General features: G+C 39.9%; 1 protein-coding gene and 1 long non-coding RNA gene across 2 annotated transcripts; both read left to right on the forward strand.

Moving 5' to 3' along the window:
• Nucleotides 1-264: 264 nt before the first annotated feature.
• On the forward strand, nucleotides 265-2,849 carry LOC141786306 (uncharacterized). The gene is made up of 4 exons (XR_012597687.1): nucleotides 265-301; nucleotides 1,039-1,182; nucleotides 1,751-1,910; nucleotides 2,788-2,849. It is a non-coding gene; the product is annotated as an uncharacterized LOC141786306 (long non-coding RNA).
• A 98-nt stretch (nucleotides 2,850-2,947) lies between these two features.
• LOC141789572 (uncharacterized) lies at nucleotides 2,948-23,605 on the forward strand. Its single transcript, XM_074669057.1, has 11 exons — nucleotides 2,948-2,980; nucleotides 3,408-3,464; nucleotides 6,585-6,638; nucleotides 9,091-9,186; nucleotides 9,294-9,446; nucleotides 10,624-10,680; nucleotides 10,837-10,923; nucleotides 12,678-14,160; nucleotides 14,521-14,676; nucleotides 17,040-17,266; nucleotides 23,528-23,605. Exons 4-11 carry the CDS (start codon nucleotides 9,121-9,123, stop codon nucleotides 23,603-23,605), a joined length of 2,307 nt encoding a protein of 768 aa, XP_074525158.1. The 5' UTR covers nucleotides 2,948-2,980; nucleotides 3,408-3,464; nucleotides 6,585-6,638; nucleotides 9,091-9,120.

Raw genomic sequence — 23,605 nt, forward strand, 5'->3', positions numbered from 1 at the left:
GTATTCTTATTATTACTAATATATTATTATATGAATAAATAAATACAAGGCCTGCACTCTGGTGACTTGCACAATAAATGATAGTCACGGTTGACTGAAGTGTAAAACACTCATAATGCACAATTCATTCCACACACAATTACAAAGGACAACTCCAATGGGCAAAGCAAAATTTTGCGAAATCGCGCGTCATAGCCCATCCCCCGACAGGAAGCGTGTCTAACCGGCAGCCCTGCGCATGTGCTACGGTCAATGTTGTTTGGAGTGACAGCAGGATGCAAGGAAGGAGCTACCCTCTAAGGTAAGCAAAACATTGTGCTGGAATAGCAGGGTTTTGTGCAGTGTGCCAACATCCAGCCGTGTAATGACTGAGACATCAGTTAAAATGTGCCGCTTCCGAGTTTCTGTTGCATTGGTGCAGATATCTGGGTGCTTTAGCCCCGATGCTAATGACGCTAACAACGCTAATGACGCCAATGACGCTAGCTAACGACGCTAATGACGCTAACGACGCTAATGACGCTAATGACGCTAACGACGCTAGCGACGCTAATGTAGCATTACCATAGCGGCGCTTTGCAGGCTAACGTTAAGGTAAGCTAGCGGAATGGATGACGCACAGGTACACTAGTTAGTTTGGAACAGATGAGTTGAGGGAGCCGCTGCGCAGATTAGCTCTGGTCTTAGTGAACCTTTTTGTGAATGACCTTACAGTTTATGATTATAACTAATGATACAGTATTTGGAGGAGGGGATGACTCTTTGAATTTCGAGTAGATTTTGCTGATTGCATTGATAAGAATGAACTGCTATTTAACGTTATACCTTGGAGGGTCTTGCACTGAGATTTTCAATCAGTTATGGCATGAACTTTAATATAAGACATTGTGTTAAGTGTATTGTAATGACAACACATTGTTTAAATTATTTGTTTGTTTAAATTAAGCATTTACAAAACTATTGAATGGTACATGTTAGTTAACTGAGAATCTGTTAACTAATCTTGGTGATACTAATAGATTAAAGTTCTCTCTCCAGTAGGTGAGATGGCTCACATTGGAGGTACAATGGAGAGAGAGAGGAAGAGAAAACGAGTCACTCCACAACAAGATGCAGAGCAACACATTCACTCGAAAATTGATAAGGCTGGACTCAAAGAGCGTTTTATCAATCTGCACAAAGGTTAGTTTTTAGATTTTTGATTTATCGAATGTTTTTTAATTAAGTCAGCACTGCATCTGATGCATATCTCATTTTTAATGGTAACTTTGTCACGCTATGTGGATTGGGAGAGCTGGATTATATTGTGTTTTTGAGTCATTTTGGTAATATTTTGTTAAAATTTCTGTACATACATTATTAATGAATCAGATGCTCCGAGAATAACTCCACCCTATGCTGCTGCACACCCTGAATTTTTTCCCTGCTGCAAGATCATGCCCTGTCTCAATATCAATGCAAAGCCTTTATGTCGGCATTATGATGCATCTTGTAATCAAAAGATGTCCACACTTCTGTTCATTACTTGTTGTATAATTGTGAATTTAGTAATACTCCGGTTTTGAATACTTCCAAGGCACACCAGGACTTTTCTGATGGCCCAGCATTTGGAAACCACTGCTCTTACACAATATCGTTGCACAGCTTTGCTGTAGCTTCCAGAACAATAGCTTCTGATTAAAAATATGGCAGGCTGCTGTAGTAGATGAGAAATATTGATAAAGTGTTTGCTTTTTTCCTTTTTTTAAAGGTCGAGGGGTTTTTGCGACTGAGGCTTTCAGAAAAGGAGATTTTGTGGTTGAATACCGTGGCAACCTTCTCAAACAGGACAGGCCCCTTCATTTTAGGCACTATGATGACACAGAAGCAGTGTTCCTGTTTGATTTTGAGTGGAAAGGGAAAAGTTATTGGTAAGTAAAAGTGAATATGCCCCTTCCTTGCATGTGTAATCAATGCATGACATGGGTAGTTTCCCCCTTTTTTCCATGCAAATGAAAAGAAAAATCCGAACCACTGACTACTATATTACAAACAGGACCATTTAATGTAGAGAAGTCTTGCAGAGATGACTTAAACTATTATACTGGTGTCATTTGATGCATCAAAAGGTGAGAATGACACATTCTTGAAGTACTCTTGAGGAGTTTTTAAATTATTGAGATATTGTGTACCGTGATATAGTCAGAAATTAGCATGACTACATTTTTAGGCCATGTCGCCCAGCCATAATTTGTACAGTTTTATATACGAGAAAACTTAAATGAGACATTTGATGGTTAAATATGTTTAAATGGCCATTTTTATGCCTAAACTCCTAAAACTCCTTCCTGTTCACCTGATCTCTGTAAAACTGCGCACTGAGCTGCTTCACAAGCACTTTGAATTAGAGTTCTATGTCTTCACTAGCCTCATGTAAAAGGGATATTCACTCTAAATAAAGTACAGTTTTTCAGACGAAAATTGAAATATAGTATAAATCTTCATTTTATCAGCCCTAGTAGATGTGATGCTTTCACCTCTACAATAATTCCACAAGAGTAACCTTTGTTTTGATACCAAGATTATTCATATAGGTCTTGTAATTGTATAGATTTTCTCTTTGTTTTTGCCCAGCTTTAGATTTATATCATACTTCAGTGGCTTGCTCAGCTGTGAAATCAAACATTCCCTTCTCTCCAATCATTCTTTTTCCAAATTTTACATGATATTTTCAACTTTCTTACTATGCTAACCACTGCATACAAACCATGTAGGCAACTTCAACTGGACTTTGTTCTTTTTCTTTAGTCTTGATGCATCAGTTGAAGATGAGTCGCTGGGAAGGCTTGTGAACGATGACAACAAAAAGCCAAACTGCAAGATGAAAACGATTGATATTGGTGGGATGCCACATCTATGCTTGTTTGCAATAAAAGACATAACCCCAGGTGAAGAAGTAACCTACAACTATGGAAATGCAGACTGGCCTTGGCGCAAGCAGGTACACCAGCAAGTCATGGATATTTGAACAAATTAAAGAAATGTTTGAATTTTGTTTTCAATTGATGGAATTATTACAAAATGAATTGTGATAACATTTGTTTTGGTTGACTGAGAACTAATGTAACATGCTTTTCCATGATGTGCCCTGGAGTTGGGTGGTATCATGCTTTGGATGCATTTAGGCCTTAAATGAATTTAACTTGGTTGAACATTTTTTTAGCAAGTGTGTGTGTATTGAATGACCCCAAAAGTTTGGTATGACTGTCCAACTTAACTAAGTTCATCATGGTTGTTTGTCTGTTAACCCTGAGTAGTTAAAATATTCCCGGACTTGACATGAATGGAGTCACCTTCATCCTCACACACTTAAATTCAAACTTAAACTCTTGTTGGTTTCTAAAATTGTGTGTTTCTTCTTTTTCCAGCAGCAATCAACACCTGATGTTTTGGAGCAGACTGTGGATGACAGTGACAGACCTCAGGTAGGAGCCAGATTATAACACACTACTCAGTCTCTCAGTAATAAGAAAGTATTGGCTATCTGTGTTGTATATAGTGGATCAGTGAGTATGAATGAGCCCTCTGCACACTCTTGGAGCAGACCAAGTAGCCTTAGTCTGTAAGTACTTCTCTTGTCAGTTATTGGGACAGATTCTGTTTGTTAGTTACCACACAACAAGTTGGATTGTACTGAGAAAATGGTGTCTGACAGTTTCATCCAACGGGACGTCCCCAAACAGGGTTTTTTTTAGCAAGTGTGTGTGTATTCAAACGTCCCCAAAAGTTTGGCTTGACTAACAAACTGGTGCCTGACAGCTTCATCTTACCGGACGTCCCCAATTAGGTTTTTTTTTGCAAGTGCGTGTGTATTGAATGACCCCAAAAGTTTGGTATGACTGTCCAACTTAACTAAGTTCATCATGGTTGTTTGTCTGTTAACCCTGAGTAGTTAAAATATTCCCAGACTTGACATGAATGGAGTCACCGTCATCCTCACACACTAAAATTCAAACTTTAACTCTTGTTGGTTTCTAAAATTGTGTGTTTCTTCTATTTCCAGCAGCAATCAACACCTGATGTTTTGGAGCCGACTGTGGATGACAGTGACAGACCTCAGGTAGGAGCCAGATCATAACACACTACTCAGTCTCTCAGAGATTAGATATTATTGGTAATGTTTGTTGTATATGGTGGATCAGTGAGTATGAATGAGCCCTCTGCACACTCTTAGAGCAGACCAAGTAGCCTGAGTCTGTAAGTTCTTCTCTTGTCAGTTATTGGGACAGATTCTGTTTGTTAGTTACCACACAACAAGTTGGTTTGTACTGAGAAAATGGTGTCTGACAGTTTCATCTAACGGGACGTCCCCAATCAGGGTTTTTTTTAGCAAGTGTGTGTGTATTCAAACGTCCTCAAAAGTTTGGCTTGACTAACAAACTGGTGTCTGACAGCTTCATCTTACCGGACGTCCCCAATTAGGGTTTTTTTTGCAAGTGTGTGTGTATTGAATGACCCCAAAAGTTTGGTATGACTGTCCAACTTAACTAAGTTCATCATGGTTGTTTTTCTGTTAACCCTGAGTAGTTAAAATATTCCCAGACTTGACAGGAATGGAGTCACCTTCATCCTCACACACTAAAATTCAAACTTTAACTCTTGTTGGTTTCTAAAATTGTGTGTTTCTTCTATTTCCAGCAGCAATCAACACCTGATGTTTTGGAGCAGACTGTGGATGACAGTGACAGACCTCAGGTAGGAGCCAGATCATAACACACTACTCAGTCTCTCAGAGATTAGATATTATTGGTAATGTTTGTTGTATATGGTGGATCAGTGAGTATAAATGAGCCCTCTGCACACTCTTAGAGCAGACCAAGTAGCCTGAGTCTGTAAGTTCTTCTCTTGTCAGTTATTGGGACAGATTCTGTTTGTTAGTTACCACACAACAAGTTGGTTTGTACTGAGAAAATGGTGTCTGACAGTTTCATCTAACGGGAGGTCCCCAATCAGGGTTTTTTTTAGCAAGTGTGTGTGTATTCAAACGTCCTCAAAAGTTTGGCTTGACTAACAAACTGGTGTCTGACAGCTTCATCTTACCAGACGTCCCCAATTAGGGTTTTTTTTGCAAGTGTGTGTGTATTGAATGACCCCAAAAGTTTGGTATGACTGTCCAACTTAACTAAGTTCATCATGGTTGTTTTTCTGTTAACCCTGAGTAGTTAAAATATTCCCAGACTTGACAGGAATGGAGTCACCTTCATCCTCACACACTAAAATTCAAACTTTAACTCTTGTTGGTTTCTAAAATTGTGTGTTTCTTCTATTTCCAGCAGCAATCAACACCTGATGTTTTGGAGCAGACTGTGGATGACAGTGACAGACCTCAGGTAGGAGCCAGATCATAACACACTACTCAGTCTCTCAGAGATTAGATATTATTGGTAATGTTTGTTGTATATGGTGGATCAGTGAGTATAAATGAGCCCTCTGCACACTCTTAGAGCAGACCAAGTAGCCTGAGTCTGTAAGTTCTTCTCTTGTCAGTTATTGGGACAGATTCTGTTTGTTAGTTACCACACAACAAGTTGGTTTGTACTAAGAAAATGGTGTCTGACAGTTTCATCTAACGGGACGTCCCCAATCAGGTTTTTTTTAGCAAGTGTGTGTGTGTTCAAACGTCCCCAAAAGTTTGGCTTGACTAACAAACTGGTGTCTGACAGCTTCATCTTACCGGACGTCCCCAATTAGGGTTTTTTTTGCAAGTGTGTGTGTATTGAATGACCCCAAAAGTTTGGTATGACTGTCCAACTTAACTAAGTTCATCATGGTTGCTTGTCTGTTAACCCTGAGTAGTTAAAATATCCCCAGACTTGACAGGAATGGAGGCACCTTCATCCTCACACACTAAAATTCAAACTTTAACTCTTGTTGGTTTCTAAAATTGTGCGTTTCTTCTATTTCCAGCAGCAATCAACACCTGATGTTTTGGAGCAGACTGTGGATGACAGTTACAGACCTCAGGTAGGAGCCAGATTATAACACACTACTCAGTTTCTCAGAGATTAGATATTATTGGTAATGTGTGTTGTATATAGTGGATCAGTGAGTATGAATGAGCCCTCTGCACACTCTTAGAGCAGACCAAGTAGCCTGAGTCTGTAAGTTCTTCTCTTGTCAGTTATTGGGACAGATTCTGTTTGTTAGTTACCACACAACAAGTTGGTTTGTACTGAGAAAATGGTGTCTGACAGTTTCATCTAACGGGACGTCCCCAATCAGGGTTTTTTTTAGCAAGTGTGTGTGTGTTCAAACGTCCCCAAAAGTTTGGCTTGACTAACAAACTGGTGTCTGACAGCTTCATCTTACCAGACGTCCCCAATTAGGGTTTTTTTTGCAAGTGTGTGTGTATTGAATGACCCCAAAAGTTTGGTATGACTGTCCAACTTAACTAAGTTCATCATGGTTGTTTTTCTGTTAACCCTGAGTAGTTAAAATATTCCCAGACTTGACAGGAATGGAGGCACCTTCATCCTCACACACTAAAATTCAAACTTTAACTCTTGTTGGTTTCTAAAATTGTGTGTTTCTTCTTTTTCCAGCAGCAATCAACACCTGATGTTTTGGAGCAGACTGTGGATGACAGTGACAGACCTCAGGTAGGAGCCAGATCATAACACACTACTCAGTCTCTCAGAGATAAGATATAATTGGTAATGTGTGTTGTGTATGGTGGATCAGTGAGTATAAATGAGCCCTCTGCACACTCTTAGAGCAGACCAAGTAGCCTGAGTCTGTAAGTTCTTCTCTTGTCAGTTATTGGGACAGATTCTGTTTGTTAGTTACCACACTACAAGTTGGTTTGTACTGAGAAAATGGTGTCTGACAGTTTCATCTAACGGGACGTCCCCAATCAGGGTTTTTTTTAGCAAGTGTGTGTGTGTTCAAATGTCCCCAAAAGTTTGGCTTGACTAACAAACTGGTGTCTGACAGCTTCATCTTGCTGGACGTCCCCAATTAGGTTTTTTTTTGCAAGTGTGTGTGTATTGAATGACCCCAAAAGTTTTGTATGACTGTCCAACTTAACTAAGTTCATCATGGTTGTTTGTCTGTTAACCCTGAGTAGTTAAAATATTCCCAGACTTGACATGAATGGAGTCACCTTCATCCTCACACACTAAAATTCAAACTTCAACTCTTGTTGGTTTCTAAAATTGTGTTTTTGTGACCACTCAGTCTCTCAGGGATTAGATATTATTTGTAATGTGTGTTGTATATAGTGGATCAGTGAGTTTGAATGAGCCCTCTGCTCCTTAGAGCAGACCAAGTAGCCTGAGTCTGTAAGTTCTTCTCTTGTCAGTTATTGGGACAGATTCTGTTTGTTAGTTACCACACTACAAGTTCGGCATGTAGTGTGGTAAACTGGTGTCTGACAGCTTCATCTAACGGGACGTCCCCAATTAAGTTTGGATAGCAAGTGTGTGCTTTTTGAACATCCCCAAAAGTGTGGCTGATTGACAAACTACTTAGGGTTAACTTGATTGAAAGTCTGTTAATAGACTTGACATAAAGCCCACTAAATAGCTTTTAATAGAATTTAAATAGATCCATTTTTTAATGAATTTTTAACTGGGCTTTTACACACTTCTGATTATTCCACTACATATGTTCCTTATTGGACTGTCAGTTCTTCAAAAAGGTCAAGTTTTAAAGGACCTTGTAAAATCTTTTGAATACGTGAGCCCACAAGTTTGTATTAGCGGCTGCTCAACGTTTTTGTTCCTTCGTGTGCACTATCGAGTTCTCATCAGCAGCTTTTCAAAAGTATTTCAGCAGTCGAGCGTTTTCCCTGCCTGATCATGTTTACTTGCTTAGATGTTTTTTGATTAGGTCCTCCTCCCTTGTTTATGTGCGTCTGCTATGAATGAGCAGGCTACATAGTAAAATCGTTTATTTTCTGTGTTTTTATGATCGTGAGTCAGGGTGTTTTATTTAGAAAAATAACCAGATTCTACTTCCCTTTTCTTTGTCTGACTTCATACCCATTCAATCTGCTCTTTGGTAATTGTAAAAACAGGCTTGTTGCGTATTGTCCGCAGAGACCTAAGCCACTTCTGGGGCAAAGCTAAAACGTGCTGCGGCGCTTCTGGTGTAAACACTAACTGCATGACTGGCTGCATATCAGCTCGAGTGCCATCCATCCATCCATTTTCTTCCGCTTATCCGGGGTCGGGTCGCGGGGGCAGCAGCCGAAGCAGGAAAGCCCAGACCTCCCTCACCCCAGCTACTTCGTCCAGCTCTTCCTGGGGGATCCTGAGACGTTCCCAGGCCAGCCAAGAGGTGTCGCTAGAGAGATAACACCTCTCAGCTCGAGTGCAGCCATGCCAATTAGCTGCTTTTTACAAAGTTGACAAACAGCTTTATCTTTGTCCATAACTTTGCCATCCACAGTGTAGAACCCAAAATACTTCCACAAGCTGCTTCTCAGATGTTTTGGTGTTGTGACTGTCTGCTCAGGACGGCTTTGCTTGCTCTTGTCCTTAATTATTGTCCCTCATTTAGTGATAGGTCAGTAGGGCATGCAATTATAGTGAATTCTTAGTGCGCCCTAGTTTGGATCACAAGTCAAACTATATCACACTGTCAGATGCACTAATAGAGACTGCAGCTGACATTTCAAACAGGTAATTACAGCTCAAACATGAACTTTTCACATCGTGTCCCAACGAATGTTCGATACTTGAAAATAAAATGACAGCCCTTGTGCCTATGATTTTTTTTATTTTGAAATCAACAAATATTTTCTATACTTTATATAGAAGTTTTGTACACTTCCTGTGATCTCTACAAAAGTGGTTCTCCACCTGGGGTCAGGGTTGCCAGAGAACAGGATGAACTTAACTTAATGAGCTACAGTAGAAGTGTGAATGTGCAGATTGCAGGATATCAAAACATTGCAATTCATAATCAGCAATGCAGTGCAACTTAAGTTGTCAACCTGAAACCACCAGTTTTTTTTCCTTCACATGGTGCATAGGGTCCAAGTTTGATACATTTTCATGTTGGTCAAAGGGTGTTCATGCATATATATATATGCTTTTTGTCTTTTAGCTTTTATCTGGTCCTGTGGATACATCAGTAATGAAAGATAAGATCAACTTCAGCAGCAATCCAGGGGCAAATAACAGCCACTTTTCATCTTTCAATGTAATCACTATTACACCATTGCACATTTTTGACTGTTAAGTGTCTTGATTCAGGTAATTTTTGTTTTGCTCAACAAGGTCTTATCTAATTTATTTCTGTCCTCATAGTCTCGAATGGCCAAACTGAGAAAGCACCACGAGGAATGCTTCAATCAACACAAAATTGCAGAGGAACAGCGAAATGCTAAAGAGAGACAACATACCGCGATTTTGTTAAAACGTGCACGGCTGGCTCAAGAACTGGCAGAACTGGATGCTCTTGTGAGTAGTGTGAACACTGCTATCTGCCAAACTCTTTTCATCATGTGTATTACCAGGAGATTCACTGCAAGGGAACTGAACTTGAAGTGATTATTCCAAAATTCTGCTGAAATATTTGCAAGTAAATGTTTAATGATCAAATTAAAAGTAAATTTGAAGGTTAAGGTACTTATTCAGTTCGGTCTACTCAACCTCCTAATCAGATGTGTCACTCTGTACAGTGAGTAGCTGATGACAGCTGCAAATGTGGGGAATAAGGCTGAATTAATTAAAAAAAAAACTTGCTACTTAGGTGCTGATGTAATTAACTCTCTGTGTAGGCACAATTCTGTAGTCTTGCTTAAAGTCTTGCCCACTCTACTACCTTATTTTTATATGCCAACTCAGTTATATATACTGTGTACAACTTATGGGGTTTATACAGTTCACAATTGTCTTGTCTATCTTGTCACTGCAACTCTTTAGTCATGGAATCATGACTGTAGAAACTGACAGCTGTCAAACTGTAACATAGAGAGAGGACAGAACCAGCCCAATGGGATGCAATGGGATTCCAGAACATGTTTCTCCTTTTTTCTGCCTGAACAGTAAGCGAGAGGGACAGATATGGTTTACTGACCAAACACTCTATAATACTGATGACTATTAGAACTATTCAACACTTTGATAAAAGTATATCACTTAAAGCAGCCTTGACAGCTCCAAATTGTACTCAAGAATTGCAACTCTGAACATGCATACACACTGATTTAAAAAAAAAAATGGAATTAAAAGTCTTTGGTCTCTGAACTGGGGACATGTTTATTTTCAGGCCCCAATTCCAAATTGGTGAAATACCTCTGGCACAAAATATTTAAATTGGGACAACTATGTAAAGAAATTCCCAGCACAAGATTTGTGGAATGTTTGGATGAATATTTTATGTTACTTAATCTATTTGTTTCTAGTGCAAACCAAGGCTATAAATGCAATGCAGCTTCCTCACTTCATGCAGTACATGTTAATAGCTTCTAGAGACAGGATACCGTGCCTTCTTTTATGACTAGCTGACTTAAGAGCAAGGCATTATCAACATTTTGATTTTGATAACAGTTGGTTTAATATTACTGAAAGTTTTGTCATTGTAGTTGGATGGAATTTCATATTTGCTTTAGTTGATTTTCTCTCTTTTCTTCAGCTGACTTCACAATCTCCCCTGGATAATGCCATTGAGGACGAGTGTGATGATATTCAAGTATGTACAAACTTGACTGGGGCCAATTTTTACAATTACTCACATGTTCTTAATTAATCAAGCATTATAATAGAAGTGAAAGGGTTGCTATGCATCTTCCTTTTTCTAAATACAAACTGAATTTGAATATTTCAAATAGAAAGTTTGTCTTTTTAGCCACTAGCCTCATCAGACGCTTCATTGGCGGATGAATCATCAATGGCCAGTGATCCAGTCAGTGGAGAGCCAGCAGCAATGTCAAAGGTGACACTACTCCATTTTAACTTTAGCTTGTTATTTGGTTTTCAGCTGTTTTCCACAAGATGGATGACATCAGTGTTATCATTTGGCATCATAAATAAATACATAATTCTATTTATCACTATTTTGTCGATTTTATAATGCTGTTCAGAAATAAACCTTCTTCTTTATTTCCATGAGGATAGAAGTGTGATTTATTATCATGGTAGTGAATGGAAATGGTCATAAATCATTCCCCCAAAACACCACTATCACTAACTCTTACTTTAAAAGGTCTGTATTGCCTATTGTTTTATACAAGATTTATTCATACTGGAATGCTTTTATCTTTTTGTTTGTCAGACAAGAGCTCCTGCTATGTGTTCGTCATCATCATCATTGTCAGCTTGTCCGAATTCTGAGGATTTTTCAGCAGATGACTCTAAATGGAGGTCATTAAGACAAAGAAAGGTATTCTCCTGCAATAATAAGTAAAGTTGTAACAGTATACAGAAGTCCCAGTTTGGTGTGTACCTTAACACATGGATTTACATTGAGTTTGGGTCATTAATGTTTAACTGGCAGTAGTGCAGTTAGTGTTTTTGACCTACTTAAATATGAGATTTTTTTAATTTGGTGTAAAAAAGACAATAAAACAAAGGACTTTTTTTTTAAATGTTTCATTCAATTGATTGCCTTTTAAATACAATAACGAGACCAAGCAAATAAATACAGATTATAGAGGCTGATACTAAAGCCACGGAGAACAGAAATGATTTAAGCCCTACTTTAACTATCAACTTATGGTTATTGGTTTGAATTTAGCAAACCTAAAGTCTTCAAAAAGATTGTTTTGCAGGTGGAGAGCTTCGAAACAAAAAGCTGCTTCACCTTGTTTGGGTATGCATTAAGCAGTGAGCATGGATTAGAATGGTAACGATCTCACAAATTCTCTTGCCATTTTACAGCCAAGTGTATTCGTCATAGGAATTTGTAAACCAGACCACAATGTCTATATTCACTTGGTACAGGATAAACACCTGTACTGTTGCATCCTGAGTCGTAACAGTAGTGTACAATTTGATGTGTAAATTATCTCTTATTTAAATAGAATTTGGTATATCTACCCTGTTTTTCTCATATACAGCTAAAAGAGAGAAAGTTTATGTAATAAGAGTGCAATCGATCAACACAGCGCAGTAACCTTTGCATTTTTTTTCCTCAAGGCCCCTGCATATAAGGAAGATTCCCTAGATGAATCTGATCACACAGACTATAATGATTCAGACTACGTTCCAGACTCTGTGTCTGATGAGGACACAGAAATCCATCCAGCTGCAAAAAACCTTCCGCTATCTCTGCAATATCCCCTTTTGTCTTCAGCAAGTCAAGCCACTGATTCTGGAACTCCTGTGAAAAACCCAACCAGAGACAACCCTGAGAAAAGGAACTCCAACACTCCAAGGAAGAGAAAGAGCTCATCTCCTCATTTAGAGAAGATAATGTCAAGCACTCCAAAGAAAAGCAGAGTCCAACATCTTTCTGACTCAATCAAAGTATGTCCTCCTTCAAAGTCTGGAAGTCGTCGAGTGTATAACAAAAGAAACTACTGTCTCTATTGCCTCAAGCCTTCTTCAAAAATTGCACGACACCTGGAAGCTGTGCATGGAAATGTAAAAGAGGTTGCCAGAGCAGTTCTATTTCCAAAGAACTCAAAAGAGAGACGTAATGCATTAAATATTCTGAGACGACGTGGAAACTTTGCCTATAATGCTCAGGTTGTGAGTAAGGGAGCAGGAGAGCTCCAGGCCTGCTACAGACCTCGAAAAGCCAGATCTGCTGTTGAGTTTATTCATTGTTTTCATTGTCAAGGACTCTATGCCAAGAGGACTTTGTGGAAGCACATGAAAATCTGTCCAGCACGAGAAGAAACCGATGATGAATCCAGGACTGGGAAGCAGCGAGTTCGATCCAAATGTGCCCTTAAAACTGCTGTTGTCCAAGAGATTAGTGAGGGCTTGAAGAGTGTGATTTCCTGCATGAGCTATGATGAGGTCACTCGGACCATCCAAAATGACAAACTTCTGTTGCAGTTTGGTCAACACCTCTTTGATCTAAATGGGTCCAGAAAGAACCGACATGACTTGATTAGACAAAGACTTCGAGAACTTGGGCGACTATTAGTAGTTGCTCAGAAGAAAACTCCTATACGGAAAGCAGAGGAACTCATCTATCCATCCAACTTCAACAGAGTGATATCTGCAGTGAAAGAGTTGGCTGGATACAACACAGAGAACAACACATTTCAGACACCTTCCTTAGCCCTAAAAGTTGGCCACAGTCTGGGTGTACTTTGTGAGCTGGTGGAGACTGAGAATCTGTCCACGGTTGACAGGGATGACGGCCTGGTGGAATATGCTCGCGAATTCAAGACCATTAAAAAATTCAGATGGAAGGCACTGATAACCAGAGGTGCAACAACCACTATGAAAGAGTTGAAGTGGAATGCGCCACCAATTTTACCTTTCACTGAAGATGTCAAATGTTTGGACTCTCACTTAGAGAAGGTTAAAGATGTTGCTGAAAGAATGCTGAAACTGTCTCCCTCTGCACACAGTTATGCAACGCTTGCCAAAGTAACGCTGGCACAGGTCATTATTTTCAACAGAAGAAGAGAAGGAGAGGTGTCAAGAATGGAGCTGGCCACTTTCATGGCAAGGAAAAAGTCAGAACTCAATGCGGACATGGAAGCCTGTCTCACCCCTCTTGAGAAGAAGATGTGTGATTTCTTCACTAGAGTAGAAATCAGGGGAAAACGAGGAAGAGGAGTCCCAGTGCTGCTAAAGCCATCAATGCTGTCAGCCATGGAGCTCCTTGCTGAAACTCGTGAGATGTGCGGAGTCCTCAAAGAGAACATATACATGTTCGCTAGACCAGGTGCCTTGTCTGCTTATAGAGGGGGAGAATGCATCCAAAAGTTTGCAAGGGAGAGTGGTGCTAAAAATCCGGAGGCCTTAACATCAACAAAGCTGCGAAAGCACATAGCTACCATGTCTCAGGTACTCAATCTTCAAGAAAATGAATCAGATCAGCTTGCAGACTTTCTCGGTCATGACATTCGTGTGCACAGGCAGTATTACCGCCTGCCACAGGGAACGCTACAGCTCGCCAAAATGAGCAAAGTGCTTTTGGCAGTGGAGAAGGGGACCCTCTCACAGTATAAAGGTCAAGCTCTTGATGACATTGAGATTAACCCTGAAGGTATGGATGTGTGTATATTAGTACAACTAAGGTTAGATAAACGCCATGGTTATTATCCCATGAGAAATGCATCATCACTGCTCTTTACCTGTACTATACTCTTTGTACTGTATTTGGTTATTTAAGTTTAATGATGAAGAATTGTAATAGTCTGTTTCACACTGGAGGGATGCAAATTTAGTCCATCAGTTATTTTTACATATTTTTCCTCATAGGCATTGTGTATGATCATGTTATTTACAAAATTATTTTGTGTAAATGTGTAACTTAAGTAATGCAGGAAGTCCATTGAGAGTTTTTGTCTCAAGGCTACTTTTCCTAAAGTGTCCTTTTTGTACTTTTCTGACATTGTCACTTCAGAAAAAGTTGACTGTTCACAAGAACCAGATGTATCAAGTGATGAGGATGAGCTTGCCAATGTCAGCTCAGCCATAGAGACCACAGCTGAGGACGACCATGAGGCAGAGGTCACATCTCCACCTCTCTCCACTTCTTCTGATGCCTCTCTATATCAAGGTAAAAATGAAATAGGAATCATTTTTTGTACTAAGTGACAGTAATGTATCCAGTAAAACCCCAAAGTTGGGTATGACAGAATATACACAGTAGTCAGCTGCTGTAGCCATCCTATAGCAGGTTGTTGTTTTGGAGAACCAGGTGGGAAGTAACAAAGTACAAATACTTTGTCACTGTACTTAAGTAGATTTTTCAAGTATCTGTACTTGATTGATTAATTTTTGACAACTTTTTACTTTTACTCCCTACATTTGAACACAAAAACCTGTACTTTCCACTCCTTGCATAGTTAAAAATAACCTGTTACTTTTATTCAACTTCCACGGACATGACAACGCAGCTTAAAAACGACAGAAGCAGAGTTGTACTGACTTGTCACCTGATATCACATCACAGCTCCACAGTGACTGACAGCATCAGACAGAAAGCTGTGGTCCGGTCAGTCTTCAGCAGCTTCAGTCTGTTCAGTAATTTCTATCTCCAGTAGAGTCATGTTACCTTCACTGTCTGTGGGATAAAAAAGCTCTGTCACCTCTTGCTGCTCCTGCAGCTGCATGGGATGTCAGCCTAAAAATATGATTAAGCAGATTAAAGTTTTCAATTGATTGACAGCACTTTTAGTTTATTTTTCATTTTGCCAAGTTATCAAGCAAGTATTGTGTATAATTAACATAGTAATCATTTTTACTTTTGTACTTAAGTAAATTTCAGTGTGTTTTTTTTTTTTACTTTTACCCTTAATTAAGGAGATGAATCACTTTTTTTTTCCAACTTTTACCAGTGACTTTTACACAAGTATCTGTACTTGTTAGTACAGAGTGTAAGTACTTTTGCCACCTTTGCGGATAATTAGTAAAAGTAGTTAAAGAGCATATTGAAGGTTCAATTTTTTGTAAATTAACACTTACCATTGTCAAATAATGACTGTAGAATAAGTCAATCATTGATTTTATGTGTTATACATCGATAAAGGGCGACAATTAGAGGAAGAAGTGGCTGTTTTCGGCATAGCTGTTCAAAACACTCTTTTTTTCAACATGGTGTCATTTAACATCACCAAAGGGACTCGCGTCACTTCACTCCGCTGTGAGCCAATATGAAAAACAGGTGGTAGTGAGTGAGAGCGGACTTTAGGGGTCGATTTTATTGTTTTATGATTGAATTTGGCCATTCATTAAGGCGTTTACTTTAACTGCATTTGTGATGGATACAGATAAATTAGCTTAACAGGACATGGAGTCCTCTTTTTTCCCCAATAGGAAGATGAATGGAGTTAGCTTTGTGCTCGGTTTCACTTTGGGCAGGTGAGAAGACAAGACTTTATTTCTGCATCGGTCACCACAACACGGTTCTCTGTGGTGCTCATTTTCGTGAGGATTTTGTGCCTGGCGATATTATGGAGTTTAGGATGGGATACCAGAGCCAGGTCCAGGTGTCAGACATGGGTGCAGTCCCATCAATGCAAATCGCTTCGCTGGCGGCAGCAGCAGCAGCAGCAGCCCGAGCCCAGCTCCCAGTGGCAGATGACGTAAAGACAAAGTTGTCAGAGATTCAGCCCGACAGAAACGTGAGCTGAGCATTGTCTTGTTTTCTGACTCTAGATTAGTTGATAGAGCGCTGATAAACCTCTGTCTTTCTCTATGTGACACATTATAACAGCTGCTTATTTTTTAAGTCAGCTGATCTTATTTAAAACTGTTGATGTGAACACAGCATTCGGCTACATATCACAAGCAAACAGCGGGCACTTACCGGTACAGCTGCTCAGTTCCCCTCTGCTTCTCCTCGCTTCTCCTCCGCTGCTCCTAAGGCTGTTATTCCATCCTATTTATCTTGCCAAACAAGCTCATAATAATAAGCCTGAGGACCATAAGAATGCAGATTTTCTTCTTCTTTATTGACAGGAGTAACAGTCTGATCCATGTTTATTAATGTTAAACAGAGGCAGACTCAGAGTGACCCCCCTGAGTGAAGTTGCATTCAAATGCTGGTTTTTAATGCAAAAGTAAGAAAAATTATACTACAACGTCTTCAGGAGACTCTGTGGTTTCAGAGTTTCTTTCAGAATATTGTTTTTAAGGTTTTTTACTATACATTTCTAAATGGTTGTCTTCAACCTGCAATATGCCCTTTAACATGCCTCATCCATAATTTATTTATATAAGTTCAAATTAATTTACATGTAATTTAAAATCACAAACTATGCCCCTTTTTTAGGAGTGTTTTAAAATTGAAAACTAGTGTAGTAAAACCTATTCATGGTCTTCCATTATTTGTCACTTGACCACTGTTGACCTTGCACATTTAACATTGGTACTGACAGAAAGGTAACTTGACATCACCTTTTTTTCTTTTCTTTATAGACATTTCACAGACACTTCCAAACAGAGACAACTCTAAACGTAAGTGGGATGACCGTGAGGTACGTGCTGTGGAAAGACACATGATGGACTTCATACGCACTTGCAAGGTACCGCAAAAGATTGACTGTCTGCGGTGTATCAATGCAGAGCCCGTCGCACTGAGAGATCGCAGCTGGACTGGTGTAAAAAATTACGTCAGAAATCGAATCACTGCCTTGAAGAGAAGGGTTTGTGCTAAACAATAGTTTTTGTTCTTTACAAAGCATTGTTCATTTTATATTTCTCTTTTGGAAGAAATGGACTCCGTTTGTTACTTGGACTAATGGACAAAATCTTGAACTCTTGTTAAAATGTACCCTAGTAAAGTATACTTGTTGGTGTACACTGATAGTTGAAGTGTTCTTGTCATCTCAAGCTGTTTCTGTTTACAAAATAGTAGCACTTTTGAGGCTGGCCCCTCCTGTTACCTAAACAGCAACTTATGGAGCCATTTGTATGTGTCTAACCATGTTAGTAAAACATGTTTTGACAGCAAAACTTAGTTTGTTGTGTGATGTTCATTTTCATGCAAATTTGATTCTGGTGAAAATGTGGCTAACATATTGAGTCTAATCTTATTTAGAACAAATTGTTTCCAGTAGAATTTTATTGAATCCCAACTGTTGTTGATAGTCTTACCAACATAAAACGTGTAAGTATGGCAAGGATTGGTCATTAGTTAAGCCATCATCCTTCAGTTGTTTTGGTTTCTGTTGAAAAAGTTAAGTAAGAATAAGTTTCTTAAGATATGTCAAGAGCTACTCAGGAGCAGTGTTGAGACTGATTTTGAAGGTTTTATATTTTCATAACTCAAACATAGCAACAAATAAATGCTAAAATTACTTGCATAGACTTCTGTCCCCAAAGGACTTTGAGGCACCTGAAAGTGACTTTTATGAGTTTGTGTATCTGTGTACAGTTAAAGTCCCCAAAATTGACATTAAAATTATTTGTCCTCAATCTCAAGGTAAAAATTCTAATTGGACAAAAGTTATTTTAAATGAAAATCTGAGGTGATTTTCATAATCTAGATTTTTCTGGTGATACATCCCACTTGCTGGCATCTCTCTAAACCATTCAGAAAGTGGTGTTCCCAAAAGTAGGGTGTTTTCATGTGCGCCCCCAAAGAGGACATAAGGCAGTATGTGTGTGTGTGTGTGTGTGTGTGTGTGTGTGTGTGTGTGTGTGTGTGTGTGTTTCCCTGACATCTCTGTAGTCCATCCACCCCGCTCTGTAAACACTGTCCTGCCCTCTCTCATTGCTCATCATGGGAAAATATTTCATCCAATGCGTGAATCAGCTGCTCTGGTATTCAATCAGTGTGTCTCTGAGTGTGTGTGTGTGTGTGTGTGTGTGTGTGGAGAGTGTGAGTTAGTTGGATAAGGAACAGATTTGAACTGTTAATGACCCAACCGCTGTACGCTGACATGAACCAGAGTGACGTGGTGTCTGTTGAGAGGAGCGGCGGCGTTTGGACCCAGCCTGAGTTTGAGACTTAAAGAAGTTTTTCAGAAGCAAAACAAGAAGCTTTAAGTCGACTTAACAGGACGCTGATGATTATCTGATCCATTAAACTGCTAAAAAGCAAATAATGGAACCCACCTTATTGCTAGAAGGCCTGTTAGTCAGAAACTAAGTTTGGACTTCGTTGACATTCTTTGTTCTCATTTGGATCAGTATTTCAAATATTTAGCATCCTGTAAAATTCATACAGATCAGAGCCGTCTCACCTCGTAGGCATGGTGCCAGTGGCCCACCCACCCAAACCCCATGATGTTGTTATGACTGCTCTGGTACAGACAACATGAATAATCAAAAACTAACTTTATATTATTATGGTGAGAAAAAAAACTCAGAATAAAAGCAACAAAAAGTAAGGGCTTGGATTTTATTAGAAACATGGATCAGCTAGTTAGTTAAAAATATGAGAATAATGGATATAATTGGATCTAAACTATTCTTGTGACTGACAGACCTTCTGAAATTCTGGCTATCAGGACTTTTGATTTTCTGACTAATGGGCCTTTAGATATTATGACTAACAGGCTTTCTTATTTTCTGACAAACGGGCCTACAAATATTCTAACTCTATCTTGTGATGTACTGACTAACAGGCCTTTTAATATTCTGATTAACAAACCATGACTAACAGGCCCTCTAGTTTTTTGATTGATGGGCCTTCAAATATTATGATTGACAGGCCTTCTGACTAACAGGCTTCCTAATTTTCTGACAAACAGGCCTTCAGATATTCAAACAGGCTGTCTGATATGCTGACTAACAGGCCTTTTGATATTCTGATTAACAGGTTTTGACGAACAGGCCCTCTAAATTTTTGACCAATGGGCCTTCAAATGTTGTGACTGACAGGCCTTCCAATATTCTGGCTATCAGGCCTTTTGATTTTCTGACTAATGGGTCTTCTGACTAACAGGCCTTCAAGTTTATTTCCTAATGGGCCTTTAGATTATATAACTAAAAGGCGTTCTAATTATCTGACTAGGAGGCCTTCTGATTTTCTTACCCACAGGTCTTCTGACTGATAAGACTTCTGATTCACAGGACTTCTAATTTTCTGACTGATGGGCCTTTAGATAATATGACTAACAGGCTTTCTTATTTTCTGACAAACAGGCCTTCAGATATTTTAACAGGCTGTCTGATATGCTGGCTAACAGGCCTTTTGATATTCTGATTAACAGGTTTTGACTAACAGGCCCTCTAAATTTTTTGACTAATGGGCCTTCAAATATTCTGGCTATCAGGCCTTTTGATTTTCTGACTAATGAGTCTTCTGACTAACAGGCCTTCAAGTTTATTTCCTAATGGGCCTTTAGATAAAATGACTAACAGGCCTTCTGACTAACGGGCTTTCTAATTATCTGACTAACAGGCCTTCTAATTTTCTTACTAATGGGACTTTAGGTATTCTGACTAACAGGCCTTCGCATTTTCTGACAAACAGGCCTTCACATATTCTAACGGGCTGTCTAATATGTTGACTAACAGGCCTTTTGATATTCTGATTAACAGGCCATGACTAACAGGCCCTCTAGTTTTTTTTTTTTTTTTGACCAATAGGCCTTCAAATATTATGATTGACAGTCCTCCTGACTAACAGGTCTTCTAATTTTCTGACTAATGGGCCTTCAAGTTTTGTCACAGGCCTTCTGAGACTCCAACTAACAAGCCTTTTGATTTTCTAACGGGTCTTCTAACTAATGGACCTTCTAAAATTCTGACTAACTTGCTTCTTAAATTGATGACCGATCGGCCTCTTGATTTTCTGACTTATGGACATTCTCCAGAAAACAGGCCTCCTAGCTAACAGGGCCTCTTATTTTCTGACTAATGGACCTTTTGACTATTAGGCCTTTTATTTCCAACATGTTAATGTGTGCAGTGTGCAAAGAGGAGTGTGAGAAAAATATGGAAAATCAGCGACAGATCAGACTCAAAATGATGAAAAGCGACTTGAATGTGACGATAAACATCTTTCCAAACAAAGAAATGAAAAAAAAAATCCCAATTTTTTTTAGTTGTCTCGTTCTGTCGTCATCCAAACACGGCTTCCTGATACGCAGGATGAAAATAGAGATCCTGAACCTCTCAGTTCAGTGGTTTTTAGATTTTCTGGATTTGTGGAGATCTTTCTGGGTTCAACACGAGTTAAATTATGGATTATCTGCATCAGTAACCTGTGTGATCAGATTTAATCTGGGAATTCAACAATTAAAAAAGTTGCAGAGATTATTTATGATCATTATAAAAAGTGTGTGACACACACACGGATTAATTTCCCCACGGAGCAGGATGAAGAAACCAAACTGTTTGTTGATATGACGCAGGGATGAATCATTTCTCCTTTATTGTTTGATGAGTGCAAAAAAGTACAAATTTAACGTTCTAGTGTGTGTGTGTGTTTGTGTGTGTGTGTGTGTGTGTGTGTGTGTGTGTAAACTCCTCGGGGGAGTGTATCGGTTTAAAGGTGTCAGTCAGGAATGGAACGCGCTTGGGTGTGGACGAATCCCACGATCCTCTGGGAGCGAGAATCAATTTCACAACCTAAATGATCCTGTTACATTTCTCACACACGATCGTCACACACACACACACACACACACACACTCTCTCTCTCACTGATATGATCTTGTTCTCTGTGCAGCACGTGCTCTCTCCCCGGTCTTATTTCTCTGTAAGTGTCAGAAAGTTCAGTTTAAACATAAATCCTCTGCGGCTGTGGAGCAGGCAGGAACCTGCATGTGGGCCGTACACGCCGGGTTAATCTCCTCTGGCTTTACTGTACGGCTTTATTGGTGCTTTCATCTGAGGAATGCCTTTGATTCATCATCTCAAACATTGCACAACTTCATCCACAGCAGAGCAGAGAGGAGCTGTAAGCGCTCAGCCGTCAAAGATCACAGACGGCAGGACGAGCTTCAGCCTTAAGCACACACGTCCATCAATCCATCAGGCCATCCGTCAGTCAGTCAGGCCGCACATAAACCGCTGCTTTAAAGGTACAAATAGGTTTACAGGAGGGAGCCTCTGGAATCAGACTGTGTGGGAGTGGAGAGGATTCCTGTCGGTTCAGTCTCTTTGTGGAGAAACCAGCTGAAGACTGGTCACAGGGTCGGCTTTAGCTCCTTATGAGTTTAACTTTCTCCTGGACATGACGCTCCCGCCCTCCTCCGTCTGCAGCAAAGAGATCAGCTGTTCAGGTCTGCAGGCTTCAAAAGAAACAGCCAATTAAAATAGAGACCATGAAACCAGTTTACAGAGGCCAAGGCGACTCACAGCAAAGAGGGAAAGAGTGGAGAAACTTCTGAGCTAATAACAGAGCCGAAGGAGCTACCAGGTCCCCAAATTACCGATCCGTACCGTCCCACGTTTTGGTACCCTTCTGTCTGGGTTTGTTGCATTTATTAGCAGGGTACACTGTAGCTGTGTTTCCATTACACCTAGAATTGAGCAAAACATTAAAAAATCGCAATTAAAAAATTGTAATGGAAACGCCACATTTTCCAAAAACCTCTCAAATTTCGATAAAAAGTTTTTACACTCTCATGAGGTGGTTTTTCAGAAGTTTCGATATTGAAGTTACTCGCAAAAGTGCAATAAAGACAACTTCTTCACAAAAACTTAACGTTGTCATGACAACGCACCTCCCTCACCTCCTTGTACGTGTCCACTGCCACACAAACAGACTCTGGCAGGACGGCTGTGAGCGGGTCAGAGAGCAGCAGGAGGGAAGGGCAGGTGAGCTGGAGATGATGATCTTCATTCAGTGTTTTGTTCGTGCCGGATCGAGCGCGATCACGACCGACAGTTTGAGCAGTGAGTAAAAACACTAATGTTCAAGAATCGGCATCATCATGAGTGCAGCGTCCGGACGGACATTATGTTTTACTTTACTCAAGTTGTGCACAACTCTGGTCGTAATGGAAACACCGGCAAGGCGAAATTTGTCTTTATCGAAACTTCAGAAATATCGCTTTTATTTTGCGAAAAAGTGTAATGAAAACGCAGTTAATGTCACGCTGCTATGGCTTTAAGCTGTTAATTAGCTGATGCTGCTATTAGCATCCGGCTTTCATGTCACCTACCAAAGAGGGCACAGTTGGAGCAGGCTTCACTGATCCAACCTGTACCACACCGTACTGATCTGTACTGGACCGCATGGCGGAAAAACGGCTAGAAACTTCAGGACCTTGCTTACAGACGGCTCACCAAGCAGTTTGTCTCAGTAAGTCTCACATTTTGTTGCGTTTCCACCGACTAATCCCGGGACGGATCCCCAAATTACCGACCTGTACCGTCCTACTTTTTGGTTCCCTTCTGTTAGGGTGCCAGACTATACCGATCCAACCCCAGAAGGTGGAGCTAGAAACAGAGCAGACCATTGATTGGTGGACAGAATGGTCACTTCCTGTGTAACAGCGGCTGCTGTGTTTCTCCTGGCAAAATTGTTCCTTGTTACAAAGAGCCACATTCCAACCACAAAGAAGACGAGTTGCTGGATGTCTTCATCACTGCTTTTTGTTTACTGTGTCATGTTTTTCTTCTTCATTGGATTTATTAACTGTGTCGTGCTGCAATTGCATCACGCTATCACACGGCTATCGGCATCTGGCTTACACACTCCCTACCACAAGGGGTCATGGAGGAAACGCAAACGGGATCAGGCTTTACTGATCTGATCCAATCCGTACCAAACTGTACTGATCCATACTGGACCACATGATGGAAACAGGGCAAGAGACTTCAGGACTCTGCTCATATACACCTCACTGAACCCTGAAGTTTAACCAGCTGATTTTAAATTTTCACAAGTCCAATCATAAGTCCATAAGTCCAAAACACAAAAGTGTCTGTCATGTCTATTTTCACTTTTTGTTCTTTCTTTGTTTTGATCGTATAATGACATCTGTGTCTATGTCGCTCTGCAGTACTCCTCCAAAACACTTGAGGGCAGTGTGGCCAGTTTTCTATCCCACTACGTTTTCTGCTCGCCTCAACAGCGATGA

The sequence above is a fragment of the Halichoeres trimaculatus genome, unplaced genomic scaffold, assembly GCF_033239565.1.
Source record: "Halichoeres trimaculatus isolate MK-OKI-2021-1 unplaced genomic scaffold, fHalTri1.1 fHalTri1_scaffold_1, whole genome shotgun sequence".
Taxonomy (NCBI): domain Eukaryota; kingdom Metazoa; phylum Chordata; class Actinopteri; order Labriformes; family Labridae; genus Halichoeres; species Halichoeres trimaculatus.

Bases quoted from the DNA above. Each gene is read 5' to 3' on its own strand.
- LOC141789572 (XM_074669057.1), top strand. From the start codon at position 9,121: ATGAAAGATAAGATCAACTTCAGCAGCAATCCAGGGGCAAATAACAGC. The intron at 14,677-17,039 runs GTAAAAATGAAA...TTTTCTTTATAG, and splicing joins TGATGCCTCTCTATATCAAG to ACATTTCACAGACACTTCCA. The intron at 17,267-23,527 runs GTTTGTGCTAAA...GTCGCTCTGCAG, and splicing joins TCACTGCCTTGAAGAGAAGG to TACTCCTCCAAAACACTTGA.